The sequence below is a fragment of the Euphorbia lathyris genome, chromosome 5 (assembly GCF_963576675.1).
Source record: "Euphorbia lathyris chromosome 5, ddEupLath1.1, whole genome shotgun sequence".
In the NCBI taxonomy this organism is placed as follows: Eukaryota; Viridiplantae; Streptophyta; class Magnoliopsida; order Malpighiales; family Euphorbiaceae; genus Euphorbia; species Euphorbia lathyris.
This window is the reverse complement of record NC_088914.1, coordinates 79,615,608-79,642,465: the sequence shown is the minus strand read 5'-3', so window position 1 is coordinate 79,642,465 and position 26,858 is coordinate 79,615,608. Positions and strand designations below refer to the sequence as shown.

Sequence of the window (26,858 nt, the reverse complement as noted above, 5' to 3'; positions counted from 1 at the left end):
ATAATCTACTTAAATTAATTACATAAATATATATAAATTGACAAAAAGAATTCTGAAATTGAAATAAACTTTGTATCCAACTGACCCATAATCAAATACACTTTTTGTCAAACTAATTCATAATCAAATAAAATTTTCATCAAAGCAATTCATAATTAAATAAACTTTTTGTCAAACAAATCCACAACCAAACACATAAAACATTATACCCATTCTAGAGTTTTTCTCCTTACGTAACAATTCATAAGCTATACATATAGTCGAGGCGTTTCTTTAACCTTATATAATCACGTATTGGTCTTACCCAACACTTCGCTACCAATACCTGATTAGGTCTTTAGACTGTGTACACATGTCATGTTCCTCACTAAACATGGTCTTCAAATATCGAAACCACCGGTCCGGATTACTCTAGATGGATATAAAATCATAAAATCATAACATGCTCAAATCCGTAGGAATAGTGAAATCTCAATTGTTAAAGGTGTAAACTTTAACAAACTTCAAAGAAGATTATATTTTGATTTGATAAAAGTTAATTTTTCCCTTACAACACAGGTATTTAAATACCCATAAGAAAAGGAACAAAAGACTTACAAGCCTATACTAAGGTTTTCACAAACATTAACAAGGGTACTATTGGGATGAAGGAAGTGGTAATTCAGTAAATAAGAGCTAATGACTAACATTAAATTGTAGAGAGCATGCTGGTGTCAGGCTTGTCTCTTTAATAAGCAAGTAATCCCTGCCTCCTTGGTGAGCTTGTAATGCTTATTTCCTTGGTGAGCAAGTAACCAGGAGGGTACGCCGAAGACAAGGTGGAACCGAAGTCATATCAGACCGAAACTAATACATCCAAAAAGATCGAAACAAGAACACTCAAAAGTAGCCGAAACTAGGTCTGCTGCGTTACAACTTCCCTAGATGAGCTTATTCTTGTTGAAGAAATGCGCTCATCAATTAAGAAATGTTTTAGCTTTATTGAAATTTTTCAAGTGAACGTCATAATAAAAACAAGATCTTAGAGTAATTAATTAAAGCAAACTGTTATTGCACATAAAAACAACTTTGAACATTGCACTGTATGTGCAGTACTTGATTCCAAACATATCTTATCATGGCTTCACACGTAATTAAACATAGTGATATAAAGTATTGAAATAGCCTCAAGATTTTAGGATGAGAGCTAATTTAGCAGCAACATATAAAACAATATAATTTTAGTCTCAATATTTATCAACGATCTAATTAAAGATTTCACTAACAAAAATTGACACATCAGATGAATATGTCGTTATCCCCTACAGTCTGGATTTTTGTGGTGTGTAGGTGTATAACACATTATATGATTCTATTAGTAAAACTTTTAATTGCATCATTTGAGAAACGTTAAGATTGAAATTATACTGTTTTGTATGTAAAAGCTAAAATACTTCTCCCAGCAAACCTTGAATCTACTTTGCTACCTTAATATATGAACTTACAACAGTAGTTATTAATTAAGCATAATCAATAGCTATCTGAGAGAGATGATTAGTCAACTCTTTAAGCTTAGAAAGCATAACCATATGGTCTGATTCTTCAATGTTGAAAACTTGATGAACATGATAATTTTGAATCATCCACCTCTGAAAATCTGGAGGTATAGCCTTATCTTGTTCGGATATAATAAAAACTTTCTTAACTGATCCATATTTTTCACTTGTGAAATTTCTTGCCTCGCATAGATCATGTAGAAAAAATGAGGATGGCCTTACCAGCAACTTTCCCAGCTCAATATCCTGAAATTAAGAAAAAAATGAGGTTGCCCTTAACAGATACACGTATACTGGAGGTTATTTCTATACTTGTCACATACCCATTGTAGATAAATTTATTTGAATCTATATCTTTTTTTTTTATAGAATGTGGGTACTCTCATTAGGATCGGATAGTGTTGTGTATGTTGTCATCCTTAGATTTCACCTACATTTTAATATTTACAAGGGACACAATGATTTGAGACCAATGTTTTGACTTGGGTTGTTTATATTAATTTTTTTTTTGCTCTACTCGAGTTAAAACAATGTGGTTTTCGTTGGGGTTGAGATACCCCAATCGATAATGAGTTAGACATTTCTATCTTGATTTGTTGAGAGTGCAAAATTGTACCTCTAATTGATCAAATTGCAGGGTTAATGTAGGGCAGACCTATCATTTATAGGGGTGGTTTATAACTAGATGTAGGGTTAATGTTGAGACGCGTCACTTTCATATCTCTCTGTCCATTCCACTGTTCAAAACCAATGATAACTAGATGTTTGAAATCGAGAATCCTTCCAATTTTTTTTTTTTTAATTTTAATGGAGTCATATATTGATTTGTTGATTTTGATGTCATGCCAAGATTAGATATTGAATTTTTTTTAACTAAAAATATTGATTTTTTTTATGATGTGACATGTTAAATTTATGATGTTTAACTTAATTATGTTACATATTGACTTAATGATTTGACATGTTTACTTGATTATATAAGTCAAATTCTTTTAAATTAATACATCTCTAGCTCCAGTACTTATTAGGGCAGACTCTAGACATAGGTCAGAGGTGCATGTGCTTAAGGCCCAGGGTTGAAAGGGACTCAAAATATATATATATCATAACTGTATTAATACGATTCGGCTGAAAAAATCCAAATAATATGAAATTTCAATCATAAATTTTATTTATCATTTATTGAAATATATTTTGAAGAGGGCGAGCCTTGGTGTAATGGTAAACGTTGTTGTCGTGTGACCAAGAGGTCACGGGTTCGAGTCTTAGGAGCGGCCTCTTGCCAAATAAATTGGCAGAGGAAGACTTGCCCCCAGTACACCCTTGTGGTGGGACCCCTCCCCGGACCCTCGCTCAGCGGGGATGCGTAGTGCGACCGGGCCGCCCTTTATTGAAATATATTTCTAATTTTTATCTACAATTTTTTTTTTTATATATTAAAGAAACCTTCATTTCTTTCTTCGCGTAGAGCTTATAAATTGTCGAGACCGAAACATTACTTATTAAAAAAAGTCAATTTGCAAAACTAAGAAATCATAATCATAATCATATATATATGGGAGAAAATAAGAAATAAATAAGTAAAATATACCTTAACAGGGCTTAGTTGGTACATGTTGGCTAAGTAGTTGGGTCCAAAAAGTATAGCAATTTGATGCATTAAGCGACTGCTGTAAGGGAAGAACTTAGTGTCCAACCATGCCTCTGTCGGTGTCCTTTCAAGGAACTTCAATCAAATATTCCAAGTTAATACTCTTAATATATAAATTAAGAGTGGTTATATATGGAGGTGGAAAAAGTACACACGACTCGATTACATTACACGAAATCGACATATAATTTTTAGTGTTTGGCTAATGTGTTATTTTTAATTGACATGAAACTGACACATAAATTTTTGGGTTGGATTAGAGTTGATATGCTAACCCGAAAACGACCCCAAATGACACGCATATTTAAAATTATTATTATATTTTCTAATGTTTTATACATTATTTTATTAATAAAAATATTAAAATTATAATTATTACATGCAAATATAATTTAAACCTCCTAAATTGTTATAAACACATTATATGGTCATTTGATATTATATTAGCAGACTTTTCGATAGTTAGTGTTAACATACTAATGTAAAAATAGTATCATATTTTCTTATATTTTTAAAATTTATCATTAATATATATGCATAATATAATTACATCTAACTCGAAAACACAGATACGAAATCGATACTAACCCGAACAGGTTAACACGATTGTGATACGAAAGTTTTTGGGTTGTGTTTGGATTTATTCTTTTTAAGATGAATCTGAAATGACACGAATCGAATAAGATATATATGTAAATAGTACTATAAACATTATATTTTTTTTTATAAAAATTTAAAATATTATAATAATTATTAGTGATCAAATTAAATTATAAATAAATAAAATATTGATTAACTTTTTGACTTAAAAATGATAAAGTATGAAAGTAGAATTATCAAATAAGCTGAAATTAACAAACATTTAATTATATTAATTTGAAATGTTGAATGAGTTTATCATGAAGCCGGTTCATATTTTTTACTAATATTTTTAAAAAGGGTTTATTTAAGTAGAAAAATGGTCTAACTTTGCTCCATCGTTTTTAAGGAAATATAAAATTTCCCATGATATACGAAATTGTATAATTTACTCTTAATATTTTTAAATAAATTCGATTTTTTCCTAACTAACAAAAAATCTAAACAAACATGCGTATAATTGACTCGTTATTCAATTATCAGTTATTTCGAACATTAATTATGTCAAAAATATTTATTTTGTTACTACACAATTATAAATAATTTGTCAAAATATCAATATTTAAGGATGTCATATACAAGTTAATAAAAAACACTGCCTAAAATGTTTATTTTATCATTAAAACAGATACAGTAAAACTTCGATAAATTAATAATTTTTATTAAATAATAAATTTCTCTGGTCTCGACTTGGCTAATAGAATAAAATAATAACATTGCTAAATGTATAAAATAACAATTCATAAAATATGTATGAAAATATAATTTATAAAATCAACCATCTCTTTTTTGAACCATCTCTTAAACAATTTTTTTTTAAAATTTTTTTTTTCTAAAATATATATCTATAGTCAATTATATACTTGAAACCATTCACAACATTTCATATTCTAATGTAATTATACATGTATTCTATTTTGAATCACGTTAATTCAAGATTAATGAACTTGTTTTTACCAAGATTAATAAACTTAGATATAATACATCATCATTAATTAATTGTTTATTTGTTTTCTTTTTTAGTTAACGAACAAAGCTAATTGTTTAATTTGAGAAATGTAATATACAAAATAAAAATTATTCTATAAATTAATAAAATAATCATTTATCGATAAATTAGTAACCTCATATAAGCTAATAATTTTCCACGTTCCAAATATATTCATTTATAAAGATTTTATTCGGAGTTAAAATTCATGTATACCTTTTCGATAACAAAAGATGGGCGATGTTCGGTGTCGGGCATCAATGCTGTTAAAAAGACAGCAACAGCGATCTTGTGAGGGAAAGTTTCCATGGCAAGTGCCAAATTCATACCACCGAGACTATGTCCAACAAGTACAACTCTTTCTTCCGGTGGCAGACAGGCCAAGAAATACAAAAGAGGCTCAGTGTATTCACCCAATGTGCAAACTTCTTCGATTTTCGCCGGGTGGATGCCGGAAGCCGCCAAGTCAAGTGCTGTGACCCGGTGGCCGGCGGCCTCAAGCATTGGCTTCACCTTGTACCAGCACCAGGCTCCGTGGCCTGCCCCGTGTACTAAAACTATATGCTGCTGCTGATTTGCCATTTTATTTAAATTATACTATATGATTTAATTTATTTCTTCAGAATATATAGACAGCAACATAAAATATCAAATTGGATTAAAATTGGGGTAAATTACACCCATGGCCACTGAACTTTACCCATTTTACATTATGGCCATTGAACTTCATTTCTTCCCGGTATGGCCACTGAACTTTACACTTTTTAATACCGGTGGCCACTCAAATTTAACTGACTTCTCAAAATGACCGTTAACGATTGTTAACGACCTCAAAATGAAAATATTCAAGAATTAAGTTGTTCAGAATGAAATTTATCATGAAACCACATTTTTTATTTTCGAAAATCACATTTTTTAGAGCTTTCTCTCTCTAAAAATTCACTTTCTCTCTCCTAACCAAACAACACCCAAATGACCTCAAAACGAAAATTTTCAAGAATTAAAGTTCCTTATAATATCATTAACGCTTTGGATTTTTTATTTTTAGCCATCAACGGTCGTTTTGAGACGTTAAGTGGCCACCGGTGTTAAAAAGTGTAAAGTTCAATAGCCATACCGGGAAGAAATGAAGTTCAGTGGCCATAATGTAAAAATGGATAAAGCTCAGTGGCCATGGGTGTAATTTACCCATTAAAATTGGATCATCTATTACGTATGAAATTGCAGTTTTAAGAGGTTGTTTTCTCCATTACTTACTTACTAAAAATTAAATTCGATTTATGATTAATGTCCATCAAAGATCAGATTCAGGCGGTTAGATCCAACACGACACTTCAATCAAAATCAACAAGCAATGGTCTTTTCATAACTAACGTTTCCGTTGCTACTCAATCGTATTAATGATCTGAAAGAGATAACCGTGTACGGATTTATTCTGTCTCAATAATAAATTGGGTAAATTACAAAACTGGTCCAATTCGGAGGCTCGTTTATATATCTATACTCATTACATCATGTATTACATATTTAAACTATTTTAATATAAACTTTCTAAAACGTACCCTATATATATATATATATATATATATATATATATATATAACAAACTTAGTCATTTTCTTGGTTTTCTTTCTTTTTTTCTTCTTCTAATTATTAACAATCCTTCAATTTCATACATCAATACAAAACTCAAACTTTTCATGTAAGTATTATGTTGATTTTACATACATAAATCTCTTTCGGCTGGTTAGTTTTGTGTATTTGAAGTTAGTTCGCACCTATATCGATTGTATTTGGGCTGGTTACTCGATCGCTTCGCGTTTTACGATTTTGCTTCATAGAATCGTAAACTGCGAAGATATTATTAGTAAATGATTCTTCGCATATCACCTAAACCGTGAAGCCAAACTTAACATAGGGTTCGCGGTTCACCTACACAGCGAAGGACTGCAGCATCGCAGTTGTGTAATTTTCTTCACGGTCCATGTGAAGAATATTTCTTTTGAGCTCTTGTCATTTATATTGTTTGACAATTTCTTTGTTTTTTAACAACAGCAGTATGTCAATCGACCATCTCTTGTGTGTGATTATGTGGAACAACCAATGGACAACCATGAGAAAAGCCATGACATACGAGGGGGTGAATCAAAGTTGCTTCAGCTTTCAACAAAAATCAATTTCGAAATGATTCAAGAGAGAATCTACACTTCTACACGTGTTGATTCAACATCATTTGGTGTACGTGTAACTATGCAAACTACATAGGTCCAAACAAAGTTTCTAGGGTAGTAGTTTTGATTGTTGATTCAAGTGATGTTGAGTGCTTCATAGAGTACCGGATGAATCCAAGCGATATTATTCCACTATATGTTAATTTTGAACCACGATCAATGGAGGTGCAACTACGACAAGCTAGGAAGAAAGAGAATGTTATTCAATCAAGTTGTGATGTCATCATTGAAGTTGACACCCGTAAGCCAAGCAAAGAAAAGATCACATATTTCAATTTCGCAGCCAACCCTGGTTTAGATGATATTAGCTCGAATCATTTTTTTACCCCAAAGAAACCGTATATGAAGAAGATATTTGTAGTCATTTTGACTCCGAAGAAACGGTATATGATGAACAACCTATCCATCAGAAACAATCTCGTTGCGAAGGTGTTCTCGAAACCAATGCACGAGCTGACCATATATCATTAAGTATTTATGAGGCGGATGATGAATAAAGAAGAAGAAAGAGGACTTGTCCATTTCGATGGCTTCCAGAGGTCCATGGTGCACATGTTCTTCCTATTGAATCTAGTGCATCAAAATGGGTTGTCGATTTAAAGGTGCATGATATATTCTCAAACAAACGAGAATTGCAATATGCACTTGGAAAATACGCAGTTAAGAATAGGTTCAAATGGAGAGTGTATAGGTCTAACAAGTCCATGTTTTAAGTTAGATGTCAGCATGATGAGAAATGTAAATGGCGGACTAGAGGTATTGGGATACCCAATTCCGATATGTTCAGGCTCCGAAGAACGGATGAAATGAAGAAACACACGTGTGCCCAAAGATCAAATGTTATCACATCACAGGAAAGCGGGGAAATGAGTTGTCGAAGTACTACTTGCGGATAAGTTTGATCTCGAGGATAGAGTGTATCGACCAAAGGACATTGTTAAAGATTTGGAGAAAGATGTTGGGTGTTAGAAGATGTGGGAGGTTCACTGGAAGAGACATATATAGAGATGTCCTTTTCACTTATATGGGCAAGTCTTTTATGCCACAATTCAATCATATCATAATTCTCTACTACATTAACAATGCTCTTGCAGATCTTTGGATGTGCCATGCACAACTTAGAGTCATTATTCCCTCTTGCCACAACTAAAGAACCTCGAGTGATCTTCCATTGACCATTACTAAAGTTGTTGTGGTAACCATCATTATCAAGGAAGCTTGTAAAAATCAAGTTCGATCTTGTATATGGAACATGTTTCACATTATGCAAAACCAACTTTATCCTAGTGTCAAACTTTAACGGACCTCTTTGACACCCACAACCTTTGATAGCCCATTATTACCCATCTGAACATCACCAAACGCATCTAGTATGTATGATACTTAAAAAATCTCTCTATGATGTAACATGACATGAAGCACCACTATCAACCACCCAACTCGAATAATCATGTGCAAGATTGATAACATCATACTAACCACAAATCAAAAAATTATCAATAGTAGTATTTACCTCAGCATTTTCATAATCACTATCATATTTTTTCTGATTGTTTTCAGCACCTTTCTTATTCTTTTTCTTCAGCTGTCTGCAGTACCTTTTAGTATGCCCATTTCTTCCATAGTGGTAGCACTCAACATTGGCAAACTTATCCCTTGAACTTATTCATTGTTTCCCTATATTACTCGGACCTCTGCTATGATTTCTCCCTCGTCTTTCTGTGACTAAGACTTCTAATTCTAAAGAGGAACCTTGTGTCTTTCTTCTAATATCTTCATTAAAAACACTACCCTTAGACAATTCCATGTAAATAACCTCATATGGCGTGAAGTTAGATAATGATGTTTTAAATGTCTCCTAAGAGTTTGATAATGTACTAAGGACCCATAAAGCATGTACCTACTTTTTAAAGTTGATCCTCATTCTAGTAAGCTGACTTATGATTTTCTAGAAGGCATTCAAGTGATTTGACAAAGGATCGCCATCTTGGCACTTCAAATTCATCATCTACTTTATTAAAAATAACTTGTTATTCCATGTTTTTCAAGCATACAACTACTTAAACTTTTCCCACAACTCATGTGCATTTGCCTCACCATTAATATAGTTCAAAACATTATCATCCACCCACTGCCTAATAAATCCATAGAAATATCAATGCAATATAGTGTTGGAGTTTAGTTTCCTAAAGACAATTGTTTTAGGATATTAATATTAATGAATAAATTGTTTATTTGATCATTTGTTTAATCAGATATATAACATTAAAATGTAACTATATATAAAGGTACAAATCTTTCATAAAGAAAGTAATCCTAAGTTTATTTAAGTAGTTATAAAGTGTTCATACAAGCATGAAGTGAGACTATACTTTATAATAGACCAATAGACTTAAAGTAAACCCAAGTCAAGTAATATGTTATAGGGGTTGGCATATTACTGTTGAGACTTGCATGTAACAGTGTTTTCTGTCGAGACAGAAAGCTGATCTCACAAGCTTTAGATATTCAAATATCTAGACAGTTACATGGATCTGGTGAAGGAGTTCATTAAAATTGGGACCCGACTTGAAATAACAGTATGGATTGATTTATCTAATGTGTCAACTGTTCATCTCATTGGTATTAGTAGGTATAACTAATCCTCAGACTCAAACATTCGTTAATTAGTGATTCTGGATTATGGAGTCTGATACTTTGATTCTGTGCGAGCATGATCCAACATGTGAGAGCCTGGGGTGTGTGAGAGCAGGGTTGGGTATCACACAAAGTAATTGCAGAATAGTTAATGTAAGATTGAGCATTCGTCACTCCCGATAAGTGGGAGATATATCCAAATGGCCGCTTGTGGTGAATTGACTGAAATTCTTGCAAGGTGATAGAGTTAAGAGTAGAAATTAACATTTCACTTAACTTATCTTTTCAGAGTGAATTCAACCTGTATAAGCAAAACCGGACTCTTCGTTATATGTAACCTCGACACGTTCCATGGTTATAAGGAATTGACCGACATGATATAGTTGATGAAGGATCGTATTATACTGTGCCTAATGTAGAAAGGTTAACGTCAGTTATCAACCTGACTTCTTAATTGCTCCGGGGGAATATCATAGGTTCTACTAGTAACAGCTCGCGAAGGTATTCCGTTATATATACGACTAATGGCAATAAAGAACCTAATGGGTCGCATATGGGACTTGGAATTGGAGGACGAAAATGTAAATTAGTGAGACATAATGCATGGGCCGAAATTTATATATTAAATATGGATATTAGTTTGATTTAATAATTATAATTAGATTATGGTTATAAATTAAACTAAAGGATTATCTGATAATATTAATTGGAAGTTTTTTTTATGTGATTGAAACTCTAATTAATTATCCCTAACAATAATTAAATTATTAATTTGATTAATAATAGTTATCTAGATATAATTAGTTATTATTTAGATAATATTAAAGTGTTTATTTAATTATCTAATTAGTAATCCTATTCCGAATAAGATTCTAATTATTTAATTACCTAACACAACTGGGATTAGGGTTTTGAGAAGTCTATAAATAGACACCCTAACCCCTAAATTTCGATACACTCAATTAGAAGGAGAAGAGGAACCGTTTCGTCTTTCGTCTCGGCTAATTTACTTTATTTCTTACTCCCTCTTTGATCTCGTATCGATTTCTGTTAGAGGCAATCATTGCGATTGCTATACTTTAAAGGTTGATTACTGATTAGTTTTGTTTTTCCTGTGTTGAACAAAAACGTTCGTTGCTCACGAGTTGATTATAAGAAGTTGTGGGCACTTCGTTTGCAACCGTAGATAGTTCTTCACTAAAGGTATTACTTTCTATCCCTCCTTGTATGAAATAACAATTAACAGATCGTGGAAAAGGGAAATAGATAAATGTTAAGCCCAAAATATACCTAAAATATCATTAATATTTACATCAGTTTTGCTATAAAATCGTGTTGTTTATATCTATTTAGAGTACTTTTACTTCCGAATATGTTTCTTTCATGCAAGGTACCTAAATATTTGGTAAAATCCAAATAGGAACGAAAAGAGGTCAAAAACAAAGGAAATACCCTAAGTTAGGAGCCAAAAGACGAAGAAATCAGCACACCGATACGAGGAAGACGAGAACGAAGTCAGAAACGGGAGAATAATTCCTATTCTCGGTAGAGAATTATGGGTCACGACCGAGAATCCCAAATTCTCGGTTGTGACACGCTAAAGTCCAGCGCCTCTCTCCTTCGCTTCGAAGACCAAAAACTGCTCCCTCATTCTCGGTAAGATCAGCAGCCTTTGTAGCACAAAATTCATATGTTTAAATTCCAAGAAACGCGTTCGTTCAGGTGGATAGAAACGTCTCTTCGCAGCGGATACGACCCTTCACAGCGGACACGGCACTTCAAACACGACTCTTCAACATCTATAAATAAAGAGTTGATTCAGAGTTGAAGGATAGAGTTAGATTTGTAACATTAGTGCAGAGTTTATTGTTGTCTTCCGAACAGACTCTAGCAAGTTCACTAGATACAAGTAATAAAGTGATAAGTCGAGTATCGTATCCACAGGGATTGAGGACCAAAGTTTACAAGGAATACTTTGCAGAACATGGTGTTCGATGTGTGTGATTATTTTATGATGATAGATGTTGGTGGTTGTGAAGACTAATGACTAAACAAGTTGCTTTATGTGTGAAAAATGATTGCTTGATAATGATAATATAAGGAGAACAGGCTAAGCACAGCGGAACAGGTTACTGTAAGCTTCAAAACAACCTAACAAATCATGAATGATGCAACTGAAGCCAAGGTTTCTGTTTTAACTCTCACTTAAGTCAACTCTCGTGTGTTCTTAAGATTCTAAAATTTACTAAAACTCGTAGCGTCCTAAAGGTTTGTTCTTTCTTGCATTAAGATTGAAACAACATTTCTTATGAGAAAACCCTTGATAAAACCACCTAACATTTCTGCTTCGGGGTTGGATGTTTGATATAGAGTTCGGTGAAGATGAAAGCAGTTTCCTGTCATTCATCTAACACAAAAATACATGCTCAAGCATTTAAATGTAAAGCCTCAACAAACACTTCATGCATTAACATCATTCATTCATTGCTAGACTTGGAAAAACTTACATTACCGGCCCCGACTGGCCGAGCCCATCCAAAAGGATTACTCACTCATACAGGCGAGTGAGCAATCTGATAGTTCGAAGCTCTGAAACTCCATCGATGGAGCTCTCTCCCTTTTACAAAGTCTATCTTTTTGTTCTCCCAAAAAGTGCTCTCCCTTTCCTTCCTTACTACCTCTATTTAAAGGAAAGGTCAGGGTCTAAAACGGTACTAGAAGAGTATCCGCACAAAATATATTACAAAACAAAGTTAAATGTTCAGAAATCTAAAAATTGCTAAAAGTGGTGAAGATCATTTTGACCCTTGAACACTCAAGGGTTGAGCTTTCTTTTCATCATGTTACTTTACGCCTGCACTTATCCGCCTCTCTGCCAGCAGCTACTGTCGTACCTGCTTCCCGTTTAGTCGCTATCCATCACCAGGGGTTCCGGTGTTTGACCGCTGGATCAAAGAATGGCATAATCTCCTCTTGGTTGTGCGAACAGGCTGCTTCCAGTCTATTCGGCTAAGTCTTTCCTTATTTGCATAAAAACACCTATAAGACCTTCTTTCATGTAATAAAACACTACAAACACCCTTAATTCATTATAATTAACACCTTTAAATGTAGTCAATTTCATGCCTAACAAACACCCGCAAATTGAATCTTTGCTTGTCCTCAAGGACAAAGAGTTAAGAATGAAAGAATACAGAAACAGGAGTTTGAATGTTACAGGGAACTGAGAGGGTGATAGTAATTGCTTTGTTCTGAGGAGATAATAATAAGTACAAGTTATGACCTTTTGATGAAGTTATACCAGTGCAGGATTGTGTACCCTTCTCGAGAAATTCCTTAAAGCTTAAAATTAGACCTCAAATTTCACAAAGAACAACCTGTTTGCTAGTTTTCCTCACCAAGGAATGAAATTTTTCACTCACTCTCGTATGGCCTTTGTTTGCCATAGGGGAAATAATGCAACTTCACTCCTCAGCTCAGCAAATACACCCTTAGGGTGTGAGTTTGCTTTTTGGCCCCATGTCAATGGATCAACAATTTTCCAAGCATAGTCAAAAGGTCTTGAACATGGTTGTGATGTTAGGCTTAGGCTAAGGTCTTGAACATGGTTGTAATTTAAGGGAATATATCAACAGCAAAAATATCAAAAAGTTTGAGGGGCATCAGATCCATCTCCTTAGCATCACCAAGTCAGTCACATCGGAATATGAGCAAATCAGGGGGCATCAAGATCGATTTCCTTAGCATCACACATTCAGTCATATCTGAACATGAACAAATCTGGGGGGCAATTGTGGAAACACTGCCAAGAGAAAATTTCCATGTTGTCAATCTAAGCACAAACAGACGAATTTGGGGGCAATTGTGGAAATTCCACCAACAGAAAATCCTCATATCATCAGTCTAAGCATGGATAGATGAATCCGGGGGGGCAATTATGAGGTCCACGAATGAAGATCACTGACCTCATTGCCAAGAAAACGAAGATGTAGAACACAAATTGGGGGAAACCAATGTGTTGTTACGAAAGAAAATTTGAGAATCAGAAGTGAAAACATCACGAAAAGACATGTTGAGCAGTGAAATCTTCTTGGGGTGCCATCATACCGCTCAAATGTTTGAGTGTGTTCATACAAAATTTTGCTAGGGAGCAACCAGATTGCCTTCCTCGGCACCAAATCCATCAGATGGAGACATCGGCAGCGTTGAAACTGATAATGGAAGACATTGGGGGGCATGGTACCTTCATGTCAGATGGTTATAAAGAACCATAGTCTTCGCAAGCCTCAAGAGCCAAACATCCTTAGAGGTGTCAATCAATGTCTGAACAATGAGATACTAAGATACCGCTCCATTGTTTGAGCATGTTCACGCGGAGTTTCTGGGGGGCAACCAAATTGGCTTCCTCGGCACCAAATTTATCATTTGGAGACATCAGTAATACCAAAACTGAGAATGGAAAACATTGGGGGCATGGGACCTTCACATAAAATGGTTGTAAAGAACCATAATCTTCGCGAGCCTTAAGAGCGAAACATCTTCAGAGGTGTCAACCAATGTCTGAACAATGAGATACCAAGATACTGCTCCGATCTTTGAGCATATTCACTCAGAATTTTGCTAGGGGGCAACCAGATTGGCTTCCTCGGCACTAAATTTATCATCCGGAGACATCAGTAATACCAAAACTGAGAATGGAAAACATTGGGGGGGCATGGGACCTTCACATAAAATGGTTGTAAAGAACCATAATCTTCGCGAGCCTTAAGAGCGAAACATCTTCGGAGGTGTCAACCAATGTCTGAATAATGAGATACCAAGATACTGCTCTGATCTTTGAGCATATTCACTCAGAATTTTGCTAGGGGGGCAACCAGATTGGCTTTCTCGGCACTAAATTTATCATCCGGAGACATCAGTAATACCAAAACTGAGAATGGAAAACATTGGGGGGCATGGGACCTTCACATAAAATGGTTGTAAAGAACCATAATCTTCGCAAGCCTTGAGAGCGAAACATCCTCAGAGGTGTCAACCAATGTCTGAACAATGAGATACCAAGATACTGCTCCGATCTTTGAGCATATTCACTCAGAATTTTGCTAGGGGGGCAACCAGATTGGCTTCCTCAGCACCCAAATCCATCAGACAGAGACATCGGTAATGTTGAAACCGAGAATGAAGACATTGGGGGCATGGTACCTTCACGTGAAATGATTATAAAGAACCACAATCTTCAAAAGCCTCGGGCTTCAAATATCCCTAGAGATAGCCAGAGTTCAGAAAAACTGATTAGTCTTTGCGAAAATGCCAAAAATCGGATGGTTGGCTGAGAGACAAAGGCAGGATCACTAAATCTTAAACAGAAGAAGTCAAGATCCTGAGAAGCAGTTGGATCTCTCTTAGATTGCACATGCGCCAAATATTCCCAAGAATACCGAAGATTCAGAAAGATTGATCAGTCTTTGCGAAAATGAGCCGAAGTAAGGTCATGATGATTGACTACAAGACCATTTGTCAAGCTATGATGCATGTCTAAAACCACAGAATTCTGATCAAATGAAGCCAATTTTTTCGAGACGAAGCACCGATCTCTCTTGGGTTACGCATTACAAATGAGCCAAATGGATAAAAAAAATGAACAAAAAATGAAAATTAAAAAAAAACTGTTCATTTTCTTATCATTATTTTTCATAACATCTTTTATGGTGATTTTACAAAATTCTCCAGCATATTGCCAGCATACTGCATTCACGTTTTCAAAAAAAAAAAACATTATATCGCATTAATGTTTTCAACATCATTTTTTTTCCTCATAATTAAAAAAAAACATCATATCATCTCAATGTTTTCACGAGCATTTAAAAAAAATCATCAAATCATATCACGAAAATTTCAAAAAAAAAACTCTCATTGATGATTTCATATCTCTCGTTGATATTTTCATAAATAAACAATTTTCAAACAGAAAATCACAAAAAAAATCATTCTACACTAAATTGCATTTTTCCTCAAATATTCCTTAAAGAAATTTTCTCATTAATCGCAAGATTGCAAGCATGTCATGCTTTGATCTACCCCTTTCATCACAAACATTCATATTGCATGTCATTTCAAATGCATCATTTTTCGTGCCCATTCCTTTACAATGATCATTCCAGTGTCCATTTAAATGTTTCAAAAAAAAATCAAACCTTTAAGGTCGGAAATTTTCAGAAAATTGCTCCGCTTGTCGAGTGAGCTCATTCATTCATTCATTCATTCATCGTAAACATTTCAGATATTCAAATTTGCATCGCATGAGCAGTCAATCATGCATGAAAAGAAAAAAAAATCATAAAATTCCAAAAGAAAAAAAAAACCAAAAAAGAACGAAGAAAACCTCAAAAACTTCTTTTCAAATAAAGAAAAAAAAATTATCCAAAAAAACACATTATGTATGCATTCACCGATTTTATCGTGCACAGCTGTTGAGTTTTTGCAGGAACACGAGAAGCCTTGACAGGTAATCACAAGTACAACTCATCTTCAAAAGGATATGGGGAGCCGTCATCACTCAATCAAATCAATCGGGGAGCCGTTGTCACTCAAAAAAAAAAACTAGCGGAAGGCCCAGTCTCAGAGTCTTTCAAAACTGTAGGATGAACAGTCTCAAATCATTCAAAATTGAAGGATGTCAAATCTCATATCAGTCGCGGGGAGCCGCTCGAAACACAAATATATCAGTTGCGGGGAGCCGCTATAAAAGCTTATTCCAGTTGCGGGGAGCCGCTATAAAAGCTCATTCTAGTTGCGGGGAGCCGCTATAAAAGCTAATTCCAGTTGCGGGGAGCCGCTATAAAAGCTCATTCCAGCTGCGGGGAGCCGCTATAAAAGCTCATATCAGTTGCGGGGAGCCGCTATAAAAGCTCATTCCAGCTGCGGGGAGCCGCTATAAAAGCTCATATCAGTTGCGGGGAGCCGCTATAAAAGCTCATATCAGTTGCGGGGAGCCGCTATAAAAGCTCATTCCAGTTGCGGGGAGCCGCTATAAAAGCTCATATCAGCTGCGAGGAGCCGCTATAAAAGCTCATTCCAGTTGCGGGGAGCCGCTATAAAAGCTCATATCCAGTTGCGGGGAGCCGCTATAAAAGCTCATTCCAGTTGCGGGGAGCCGCTATAAAAGCTCATTCCAGTTGTGGGGAGCCGCTATAAAAGCTCATCTCAGTTGCGGGGAGCCGCTATAAAAACTCATTCCAGTTGCGGGGAGCCGCTATAAAATCTCATATCAGTTGCGGGGAGCCACTATAAAAGCTCATTCCAGTTGCGGGGAGCCGCTATAAAAGCTCATATCAGTTGCGGGGAGTCGCTATAAAAGCTCATTCCAGTTGCGGGGAGCCGCTATAAAAGCTCATATCAATTGCGGGGAGCCGCTATAAAAGCTCATTCCAGTTGCGGGGAGCCGCTATAAAAGCTCATATCAGCTGCTTGGGAGCCGCTATAAAAGCTCATATCAGTTACGGGGAGCCGCTATAAAATCTCATTCCAGTTGCGGGGAGCCGCTTTAAAAGCTCATTCCAGTTGCGGGAAGCCGCTATAAAAGCTCATATCCAGTTGCGGGGAGCCGCTATAAAAGCTCATATCAGTTGCGTGGAGCCGCTATAAAAGCTCATTCCAGTTGCGGGGAGCCGTTATAAAAACTCATATCAGTTGCGGGGAGCCGCTATAAAAGCTCATTCCAGTTGCGGGGAGCCGTTATAAAAGCTCATCTCAGTTGCGGGGAGCCGCTATAAAAGCTCATATCGGTTGCAGGGAGCCGCTATAAAAGCTCATTCCAATTGCGGGGAGCCGCTATAAAAGCTCATTCCAGTTGCAGGGAGCCGCTATAAAAGCTCATTCCAGTTGCAGGGAGCCGCTATAAAAGCTCATATCAGTTGCGGGGAGCCGCTATAAAAGCTCATTCTAGTTGCGGGGAGCCGCTATAAAAGCTCATATCAGTTGCGGGGAGCCGCTATAAAAGCTCATTCCAGTTGCGGGGAGCCGCTCTAAACACTCACATATCAGTTGCGGGGAGCCGCTCTAAACACTCACATATCAGTTGCGGGGAGCCGCTCTAAACACTCATATAACAGTTATGGGGAGTCGCTCTAAACACTCACATATCAGTTGCGGGAGCCGCTCTGAACACTCACATATCAGTTGCGGGGAGCCGCTCTAAACACTCACATAACAGTTGCGGGGAGCCGTGTTGTCCTATAAACAGACTATAGCAAGTGTACTAGATACAAGTAATAAAGTGATAAGTGAGTATCGTCTCCACAAGGATTGTGATACAAATAAATAAGAGAAATTGTTGCTAAACAGTGTGTGTTATAAAAATGCCTTCCTTTATGGTTGTTTGTTTGATATTGGTTGATTAGTGACTAGCAAATTACTCAATCAGGGAAATAGGGTTACTTTTCAACGATTAAAGGAAGAGAACAGGCTTTACATGACCGAACACGGTGTGCTACATCTTACAACATTCGATGAATAAAAGATAATGCCAACGAAGCCAAAGTATCAGTTTTCAAGTGAGTTTGAGTCAACTGTCGTGTGTTCTCAAACTCCTAAGATTTACTAACATCTTTAGCATCCTAAAGATACGTTCTTTCTAGCATTAAGAACAAAACTGCATTTCTAGATGAGAAAACCCTCGACACAACCTTCTAACTTGTCAGCTTCGAAGATGGGAGATCAATAGAGATATCGGTGAAGATGAAAGCAGTGTCCTAACATTCATCTAACACATACATACATGCTTACGCAAGAAAGTTAAATCCTCATTGATCACAACATTGGCAAAATACTAGATATTCATATAAGCGTTGTAAAACTTACATCACCAGGTCGGCCATGCCGAGCCCGTTCAAAAGGTCTACTCACTCATATCGAGCAGTGAGCAGAGGAATATTGTTGTTACCGCTTGAGACTCCATGAGAGCTCTCTTCTCCTTCTATTCTATTTGATACAAAGAACTAAAGCTAGAAAAGAAAATAAAATCCGATTCCTAAACCTTCTCTGCTTTTCCTATTTAAAAGGGAAAAGACCGAGACTGTCCAAAATCTGGTACAACTTCGTACCCTTCTTACACAGAAAGTCAACCACTTACTACAATTAACAAACTAACGAAATGATTAACTTTTAGATTAACCTTTGAACACTCAAGGGGGTGAGACTTCAAATCATCATGCTACTTTTGGCAATCCCGTCGCCACACACTTTCACCTGCTCCTCCTGCCGTTGTCCGTCATTGGATAATCCGGAGTTTAACCGCTGGACACAAGTAAGGCTCCACTCCTCATTGGCATTAGCGAAACAAGCTGTTTCCAGCGAGTTTAGTATTTTTCTTTGCTTATCTGCACAAGGACATTAATCAGCCCTTATTCCTTGCAAAATGATATAAAAATACCCGAATTTCCTTATAAATTAACTGTTTAATCTTAGTCAATTTCATGCCTAACAAATAGCCCCAAATTGAACCTTTGCTTGTCCTCAAGCAACAAATTGTAAGAAGAGAGTAAACAAAAGGGTTAGGAATGAAATTAGTTTAATGACTGAGAACGACGAGTAGAGAAACATAGAACGCTTGGTATTACTAGGAGATGAACAGATGCATGCTAATGTTTTATCGAAGAGTAAAAGCTTGTTTTAAAAGTTGTGTCCTTTTTGCTCAAGAAATTCCTCAAATCTTAAAATTTAGACTTCCTTTTTCACAAAGAGTTACCAACAGCCAGACATGCCTCACTAAGGGATGGAATAATTCACTCACTCTCACATGGCATCTTTTTGCCATAGGAAAACGAATGCGATTTCACTCCTCAGCTCAGACACCACACCCTTAGGGCGTGAGTTTGCCTATTGATCCTGAGTCTAAGGGTCAAAGTTCCTCCTGACATAGTCCAAAGGACTTTGTAAAGGTTGAAATGTTAGGCTAGGGCTCTGGTTTGACAGTGAAAAGCTATTTCAGTGTATGAATTCTGTCTTTTTGCACTTTTTTTTATCATATGCAGCCTATAATGATTGCAGTTTACACACACTTCTTCTACACAACCTGTTCACACATAACCCAGTACTCTTTTGAATATAAAGGTTCCTTCCTCCCCACATTATGTTCCCTAGTTCATTCAATCTTTTCCTTTTTCTCAATTGCTTATATTTGCATAACTTAAGCACATGATTTTTATTTTAAACAATTGGCAATTCGAGGCATAAGACAGAACTCAAGGTATTTTAGAGTTAAGTGGAGGGAGAGGGCTATTATTTGTGGTTATTCAGAAAGAGCAGGTTATGGCTCGACTTGGTTATCCTAATAATTGGGGTGCATAGCACAGGTGCCTTTTGTGTAGCGGAGGGAATAACTAAATGCCTTTTTCCTCCTATGAAATTCAGAACTAATCACCGTTTCATCAGGGTACCAAGGCAAATTCTCCCTAAAGATAGTGAGTGCCGGCCCACTCGAAAAAAACAATGCATACCATGGATGCATTATGAGGCTCAATTTCTCACTATTTTCGGGGGAAAAAATGCAGTAAGGCCATGATTACTAATTTTGAAAGAGGAATTAAAGATTTCAAAATTTTTGGAACTTCCTTCATTAGGGAACATGAAATACAAACAAGCAATTAACACAACCTAACACCAAAGCAAGCACAGTCTGCTCTATGATTCCTACATAACACCAAGCAATTCTCTAGATGGAACAAACAGGCGGAAAGAAAATAATGGAAGCAGACAATAATTACCAAGGATATGCACAAGGATTCTCAAGGGATATTTGTTCTACATCAAATTACTAAATTAAACCAACAGATTTGCAGCATTTATCATGTTATTTCCGCATAAATTATAAATTGTAATGCACACAGCACAATCCCCACCCCCAAAAGAAAACAAAACATTGTCCTCAATGTTAATAATCACGGCAGCAGATTGTACAAGATAGGCGGAACAAAACATGAAAGAGTAAGGGTGTTAGAGGTTACCAGATGCTAGGACAGCGAATATTTGGTCAGATCAGGCGTGATGGGAAAGAGTGGAGTTAACCTCTCTATCCCCAGGGGCAGGAATACCCTCCTCCTTTGAGGAGGCGGCAGTGTTAACCTTAACATTGGCACTGGCAGGTGTTTCAGGCACTTGTCTTACCGGACTTTTCACAGAGAAACCAGAAGGACTTTCTTTGGCATGCTCCTCAATGCACATGCTTTTAAGCATATCGATCTCACCCTGTTGTGATGCGTACTTTTGCTCCATGGCGAATATCATTTCGCGGTTTGCCAGATTCTGGGCAAACAGGGCATTGAATTTATCCATCACATCCTCGTAGGTCATCTTTGCACATTTCTTATAAAAGGCCAAGTCTTTGGGCTTCTCGACTTGCTCGAAATCTGACGACACTGATAGGGTAGGCTCGCTTTTCCTTTTTCGGCTCTCAGTCTGCCGAGATGTAACAAAATCAGACATCCAGACCCATTTCCCATTCACAATCTTTCCAAATAACATCTTTTGGAGGCTCTTGAGATCAATGAGGTCAGGGTGATTCACAATCGTGAGACGAGAGTGGTCTTCAGGTTTAAACACCCTGATTGACTCCGCAATTCTGGTGACAATGCTGCCACAATAGATAACCGACGAGCTTTTCTTGGAAAAAGCGCTGATGTATTCCCCAAACCAGAATCCCAAATTCATTCTTGGTCCAACTGCCATACTCCACAACGCGGTGAGATCTGCATGTGGCATGGTGGCTTGGTTTTCCCGGGCGAAGATTGTACCAGAGATCAACTTGTGCAAATACCGAACAGCATAATCATCGATATTGGACGCCTTGGACGAACTGCCGTCATAATGTTTCTGCCCTGAAAGTGATTCCCAGAAGGCCACAGGGTCGAAAACATCAGGCGTTGTGGTGAATGCCTCTTTATAGCTCTCGGATTCTAGGTCGTCATCATTGGTAGCATCTAACATCTGGTTGAACAAGTTAAGCGAAGGCCTTTGGGAGTGACCCATTAGCCTAAAGCAAAACTTTCCCTCTTCATCAGGATCGGTAATCTCCGCATTATGCTTAAAAGTTGCCAAGAACTCGAGTGTTAGTTCCCGATAGGCCGGTTCCGTCATTTCAAAGAAACATTCAAAATGGCCAGACTTCATGAGGGTGCGTACACGATCCTCGAGCTTAAGCCTTTTTAGGGTTTCCCAGCAAACTGTTCGGATGGGTCCGAACTGAAGTTTCGCGAGCTCATCATAGTACGCCTGAACAGAGACGTCTTTGAACTGGGAAAGCTTCTTGACCAGCTTCTCATCAGGGACAAACGCCACAGTGCACGGTTCCGCCATTTTTGCCTTTGCTTTTTCTTTCTTGGAAGAACCCTCAATTTTCACGTTTTTGCCCGAGCCTCGGGTTCTCATTTCGCTGTCAAGTTTAAGTAGGGTTTTCCAGTGGTATAGGGCACAGATCATGAACTGCCTTTGTGAAAAGAAGTCTCAAAGAAAAGAAAGAAATTTGGTGATAGAAGGTCTGAACTGAGATACATCTTCTTTAAGTAGGGAAACGAGGCGTCTTTCCGCCAATCTGTCAGTTTGAGGCCGAATCAAAGTTGGCCACCTGGACAAATCGGCAGAAAGGCGCGTGTTTTTGAATCAGAAAGAGGGTAGATGAACGGTCAAGATTTAATTTTAGCATTTATACCCCCCCCAACCGTTCAATCTTATCGAGGAGAAAAACAGGCGGTATGATTGCCTATTTGGCAATAGGAGTGGACGTTCCACTTTCCCTAGCTTTAATAACAAAATCCTACTGCCCAAATTTCTTCGATTTTTCCTTTCCCTACAACACAGGTACAATTGTACTACCTCACCCTTGGAAGGATTTTTAGGTTTTGCAATTGTGCCTAGGCAGAATTTACTCAAGATGAAGTCACTTCAAACACACTTTACACAACGGAAACAACTAAAATAAAAAAGTAAAGATAAAAATCAATAAAATGCAAAGTTACTTGTGCTACAATTGGTGTTTGTAGCGGACACCCTGTTCTCTTGCTTTTACTGTCCTCGGGGATCCTGGAAATGAACAGTATCGATCTTCCTCGTGTGATCGTTCTCTAAATATGGTTTTAATCTTTGTCCGTTCACCTTAAAAGGATCACCCCCATCTTTGAAAATTTCAACAGCTCATGTGTAAATACACGGTTTACAATGAATGGTCCTGACCATCTTGACTTGAGCTTTCCCGGAAAGAGCCTCAATCGTGAGTTGAAAATAAGGACGTGTTGTCCTTCTTGGAACACCTTGTTCATGAGCTTTTTGTCGTGCCACTGCTTGGTCCTGGCTTTGTAATTCACGGCATTTTCGTATGAGGACAGCCTGAATTCCTCCATTTCGCTCAGCTGTAAACTTCTCTGTTCACCAACAGCCTGTGTCTCAAAATTTAAAAATGTTAATGCCCAAAATGCGCGGTGCTCCATTTCCACCGGCAAGTGACAAGATTTCCCGTATAGCAACCGAAAAGGAGACATTCCAATCGGTGTTTTATAAGCGGTACGATATGCCCAAAGAGCATCATCAAGCTTGTTTGCCCAATCCTTTCGAGAGTTGCCAACGGTTTTCTCTAAGATTCGTTTTATCTCCCTATTGGAGATCTCCACCTGTCCACTGGTTTGTGGATGGTAAGGTGTGGCAACCCTGTGTGAGACTCCAAGTTTTCCCATTAATTTTTCAAATTTCGCATTACAGAAGTGGGTCCCTTGATCACTAATGATCGCTCGCGGGACCCCGAATCTGGCGAACAGTCTTTTCAGAAATTTGACTACCACGCGGGCGTCATTAGTGGGACTTGCGAGTGCTTCGACCCATTTGCTCACATAATCTACAGCCACTAGGATGTATTTATTCCCTTGGGAAGTTGGGAATGGTCCCATAAAATCTATGCCCCATATGTCAACAATTTTGCACACAACTATGTTGTTTAGAGGCATAGCATTTCGAGCGGAAATGTTTCCCGTTCGTTGGCACTCATTGCAAGTTCCAACGAATGTATTAGCATCCTTAAAAAGAGTGGGCCAGAAAAAACCTGATTGGAGAACCTTTGCCGCGGTACGGCTTGCACTATGGTGCCCTCCTGCTTCGCGGTTATGACAGTGGCTGAGAACATCCTGTCCCTCTTCTTGCGATATGCATCTTCGAATGATTTGGTCCGCGCATAACCTGAAAAGGTAAGGGTCATCCCAAAAATAATACTTGATTTCAGAGAAAAACTTCCTTTTCTGATTTGTGGATAGGTTGTGTGGTTTGAGCGAAGTTGCAAGGTAATTGGCTATATCGGCGAACCATGGCGCAGACTGCGCCGCATACAGATGCTCGTCAGGAAACCTTTCCACGATTTCTATTTGTTCAACTCTGCCCGTGTGATCAATCCTTGACAAATGATCTGCAGCAACATTCTCCGTTCCCTTTTTATCCTTAATTTCCAAATCGAACTCCTGAAGTAATAGCAACCATCGGATCAACCTTGGCTTAGCATCTTGTTTCGCGAACAAGTAACGCAACGCTGCGTGATCTGTGTGAACAATCACCCTGGATAAAACCAAGTAGGGCCTGAACTTATCGAAAGCATACACAACCGCCAGAAGTTCCTTCTCGGTAGTAGTATAGTTTTGCTGGGCCACGTTCAATGTTTTGCTGGCATAGTAGATAGGTCGAAACCTCTTCTCAATCCTCTGTCCAAGAACAGCTCCCACACAAGTATCGCTTGCGTCGCACAGTATTTCAAAAGGTTGCTCCCAATCTGGTCCTGCTAGTATAGGTGAGTTGATCAGCTTAGTCTTTAAGAGCTCAAAGGCCTTCAAACAGTCTGCATTGAAAGAGAACTCGGCCTCCTTATGGTGTAGGGCGGACAATGGGAGTGCTATCTTTGAAAAATCTTTTATAAACCGGCGATAAAACCCTGCGTGCCCCAAAAAACTTCTCACATCTTTGACGTTTGCAGGCACAGCCAGCTTCTCGATTACTTCCACTTTTGCCTTGTCCACTTCCATCCCTTTTTCAGAAATTTTATGTCCTAGGAAAATTCCGCCATTCACCATGAAGTGGCACTTTTCCCAGTTCAAGACTAAATTAGTCTCCTTGCACCGCGCGAGCACCGCTTCAAGATTGCTTAGACAGCTATCGAATGAACTTCCATAGACCGAGAAGTCATCCATAAAAATTTCCACAGTCCGCTCCACCATGTCATGAAAAATTGACATCATACATCTCTGAAAAGTGGCAGGAGCGTTGCACAGTCCGAACGGCATCCTTTTGTAAGCATAAGTCCCATATGGACATGTGAACGTGGTTTTCTCTTGGTCATCGCAATGAATTGCGATTTGGTTGTATCCTGAATACCCATCAAGAAAACAATAGAATGCATACCCCGCTAGTCGTTCTAACATCTGGTCAATGAAGGGTAAGGGGAAATGGTCCTTCCTTGTGGCTTCATTAAGCTTCCTGTAGTCGACGCAAACTCTCCACCCTGTTATTGTTCTTGTGGGAACTAGCTCGTCCTTTTCATTTAGGACTACGGTTGTTCCGCCTTTCTTAGGCACAACGTGGACAGGGCTTGTCCACACACTATCAGATATTGGGTAGATAATGCCAGCATCGAGAAGTTTGATCACCTCCTTTCTCACAACCTCCTTCATGTGGTGATTTAGCCTACGTTGCGGCTGAACAGTTGGTCGGTGGTCTTTTTCCATCAAGATTCTATGAACACAGACTGCCGGGCTTATTCCTTTTATGTCATCAATTTTCCATGCTATTGCCGCCTTGTATCTTCGCAAGACCGCCATCAGTTGCGCCTTCTGATCAGGAGTTAATTTTGATGATATTATGACAGGACTTCCGCTTGGTGGTTCCAGGAAAGCATACTCGAGATGTTCAGGCAACGGCTTCAATTCTGGCTTAGACATAGGCACAGTGGGTACCTCTGGTGGTTCTTGATGAGTTGGAATAGCAGGGTCTAACGGAGGTGTCGGAAAGGTGCTTTCAATGGAACACCCTGTTCCTTCGCATATGTTCACCTCACTCCCCAATAAGGTTTCTAATGTGTCCTGTTCCTGCAAAGTAGTAAGACTCTGAAAATCATCTAAGAAACAACAAGTGTCATCATTATTATTCGCGCGCCTCATTGCTTCATTCATTTTAAATATCACTTCCTCACCATTTATCCTTAAGAATAACTTTCCCTCTCCTACATCTATCAATGCTTTTCCTGTTGCTAGAAATGGTCTTCCTAGGATAATAGGGACATGCAAATCTTCGTCAATGTCCATTATAATGAAATCAACAGGCAAAATGAATTTTCCTACTTGGACTAACATGTCTTCTACTATTCCCCTAGGATAGCATACAGAACGATCAGCTAATTGAATAGACATACGAGTGGGTTGTGGTTCTCCTAACCCGAGTTGTGCATACACAGAATAAGGCATTAGGTTTATGCTAGCTCCTAGGTTACAAAGTGCATTTTCAATAGTCAGCTTCCCAATTGAACAAGGAATCGAAAAACTCCCTGGATCTTTTAGCTTCTTTGGAAGCTGCTGCTTGTTTTGGAGTATGGACGAACAGTCTCTGTTGAGTTGTATCATGGAAATGTTCTCCAGTTTCTTTTTGTTCGATAAGATATCTTTGAGGAATTTTGCGTATGTCGGCATCTGTGCTAGTGCTTCCACAAAAGGTACATTGATGTGCAATTTCCTCAAAGTGTCCAACACTTTAGAATTCTGCTCCTCCAACTTCTTGTTGATCAGCCGTGTTGGATATGGCACTGGTGGGACATACGGCTGTGGTGGTTTACAAACCCTTTCCTCCTCTTGATCACCAGGAACAGCTTGTTCTAGTTCCCCTTCAGCCTCTTTGGATGTTTCTGCAGGCTCAACGTCTTTGTTAGATAAAACAACTGGTTGAGTTTCCTTACCAGACCTCAAGGTGATTGCCATGACGTCGCCTTTAGGATTTGGCTCAGTATTGCTCGGCATTATTCCTTTTCCTTTTGATGTTGACGCGGCAATCTGGTGGACTTGTGTTTCCAGATTCTTGATCGATGCCTGCGTCTGTTTCATGAACTGCATCATCATTGTTTTCATATCTGGTTCGACTTCTTCCTTGTGTGGCACATGTTGCTTATA

General features: G+C 37.8%; 1 protein-coding gene across 1 annotated transcript; it reads right to left on the bottom strand.

The window, feature by feature from the left end:
* Positions 1 to 1,030: 1,030 nt before the first annotated feature.
* On the bottom strand, positions 1,031 to 5,400 carry LOC136228912 (methylesterase 1-like). Its single transcript, XM_066017411.1, has 3 exons — positions 5,030 to 5,400; positions 3,127 to 3,261; positions 1,031 to 1,781 (listed from the first exon to the last, which is right to left on the bottom strand). Exons 1-3 carry the CDS (start codon positions 5,393 to 5,395, stop codon positions 1,500 to 1,502), a joined length of 783 nt encoding a protein of 260 aa, XP_065873483.1. The 5' UTR covers positions 5,396 to 5,400; the 3' UTR covers positions 1,031 to 1,499.
* Between the last annotated feature and the right edge of the window lie 21,458 nt (positions 5,401 to 26,858).

Excerpts from the sequence above, each read along its gene's own strand:
- LOC136228912 (XM_066017411.1), bottom strand. The coding sequence starts at position 5,395 with ATGGCAAATCAGCAGCAGCATATAGTTTTAGTACACGGGGCAGGCCAC. Across the intron at positions 3,262-5,029 it reads CATCTTTTGTTATCGAAAAG|TTCCTTGAAAGGACACCGAC; the intron begins GTATACATGAAT and ends ATTTGATTGAAG. Across the intron at positions 1,782-3,126 it reads ACCAACTAAGCCCTGTTAAG|GATATTGAGCTGGGAAAGTT; the intron begins GTATATTTTACT and ends TCTTAATTTCAG.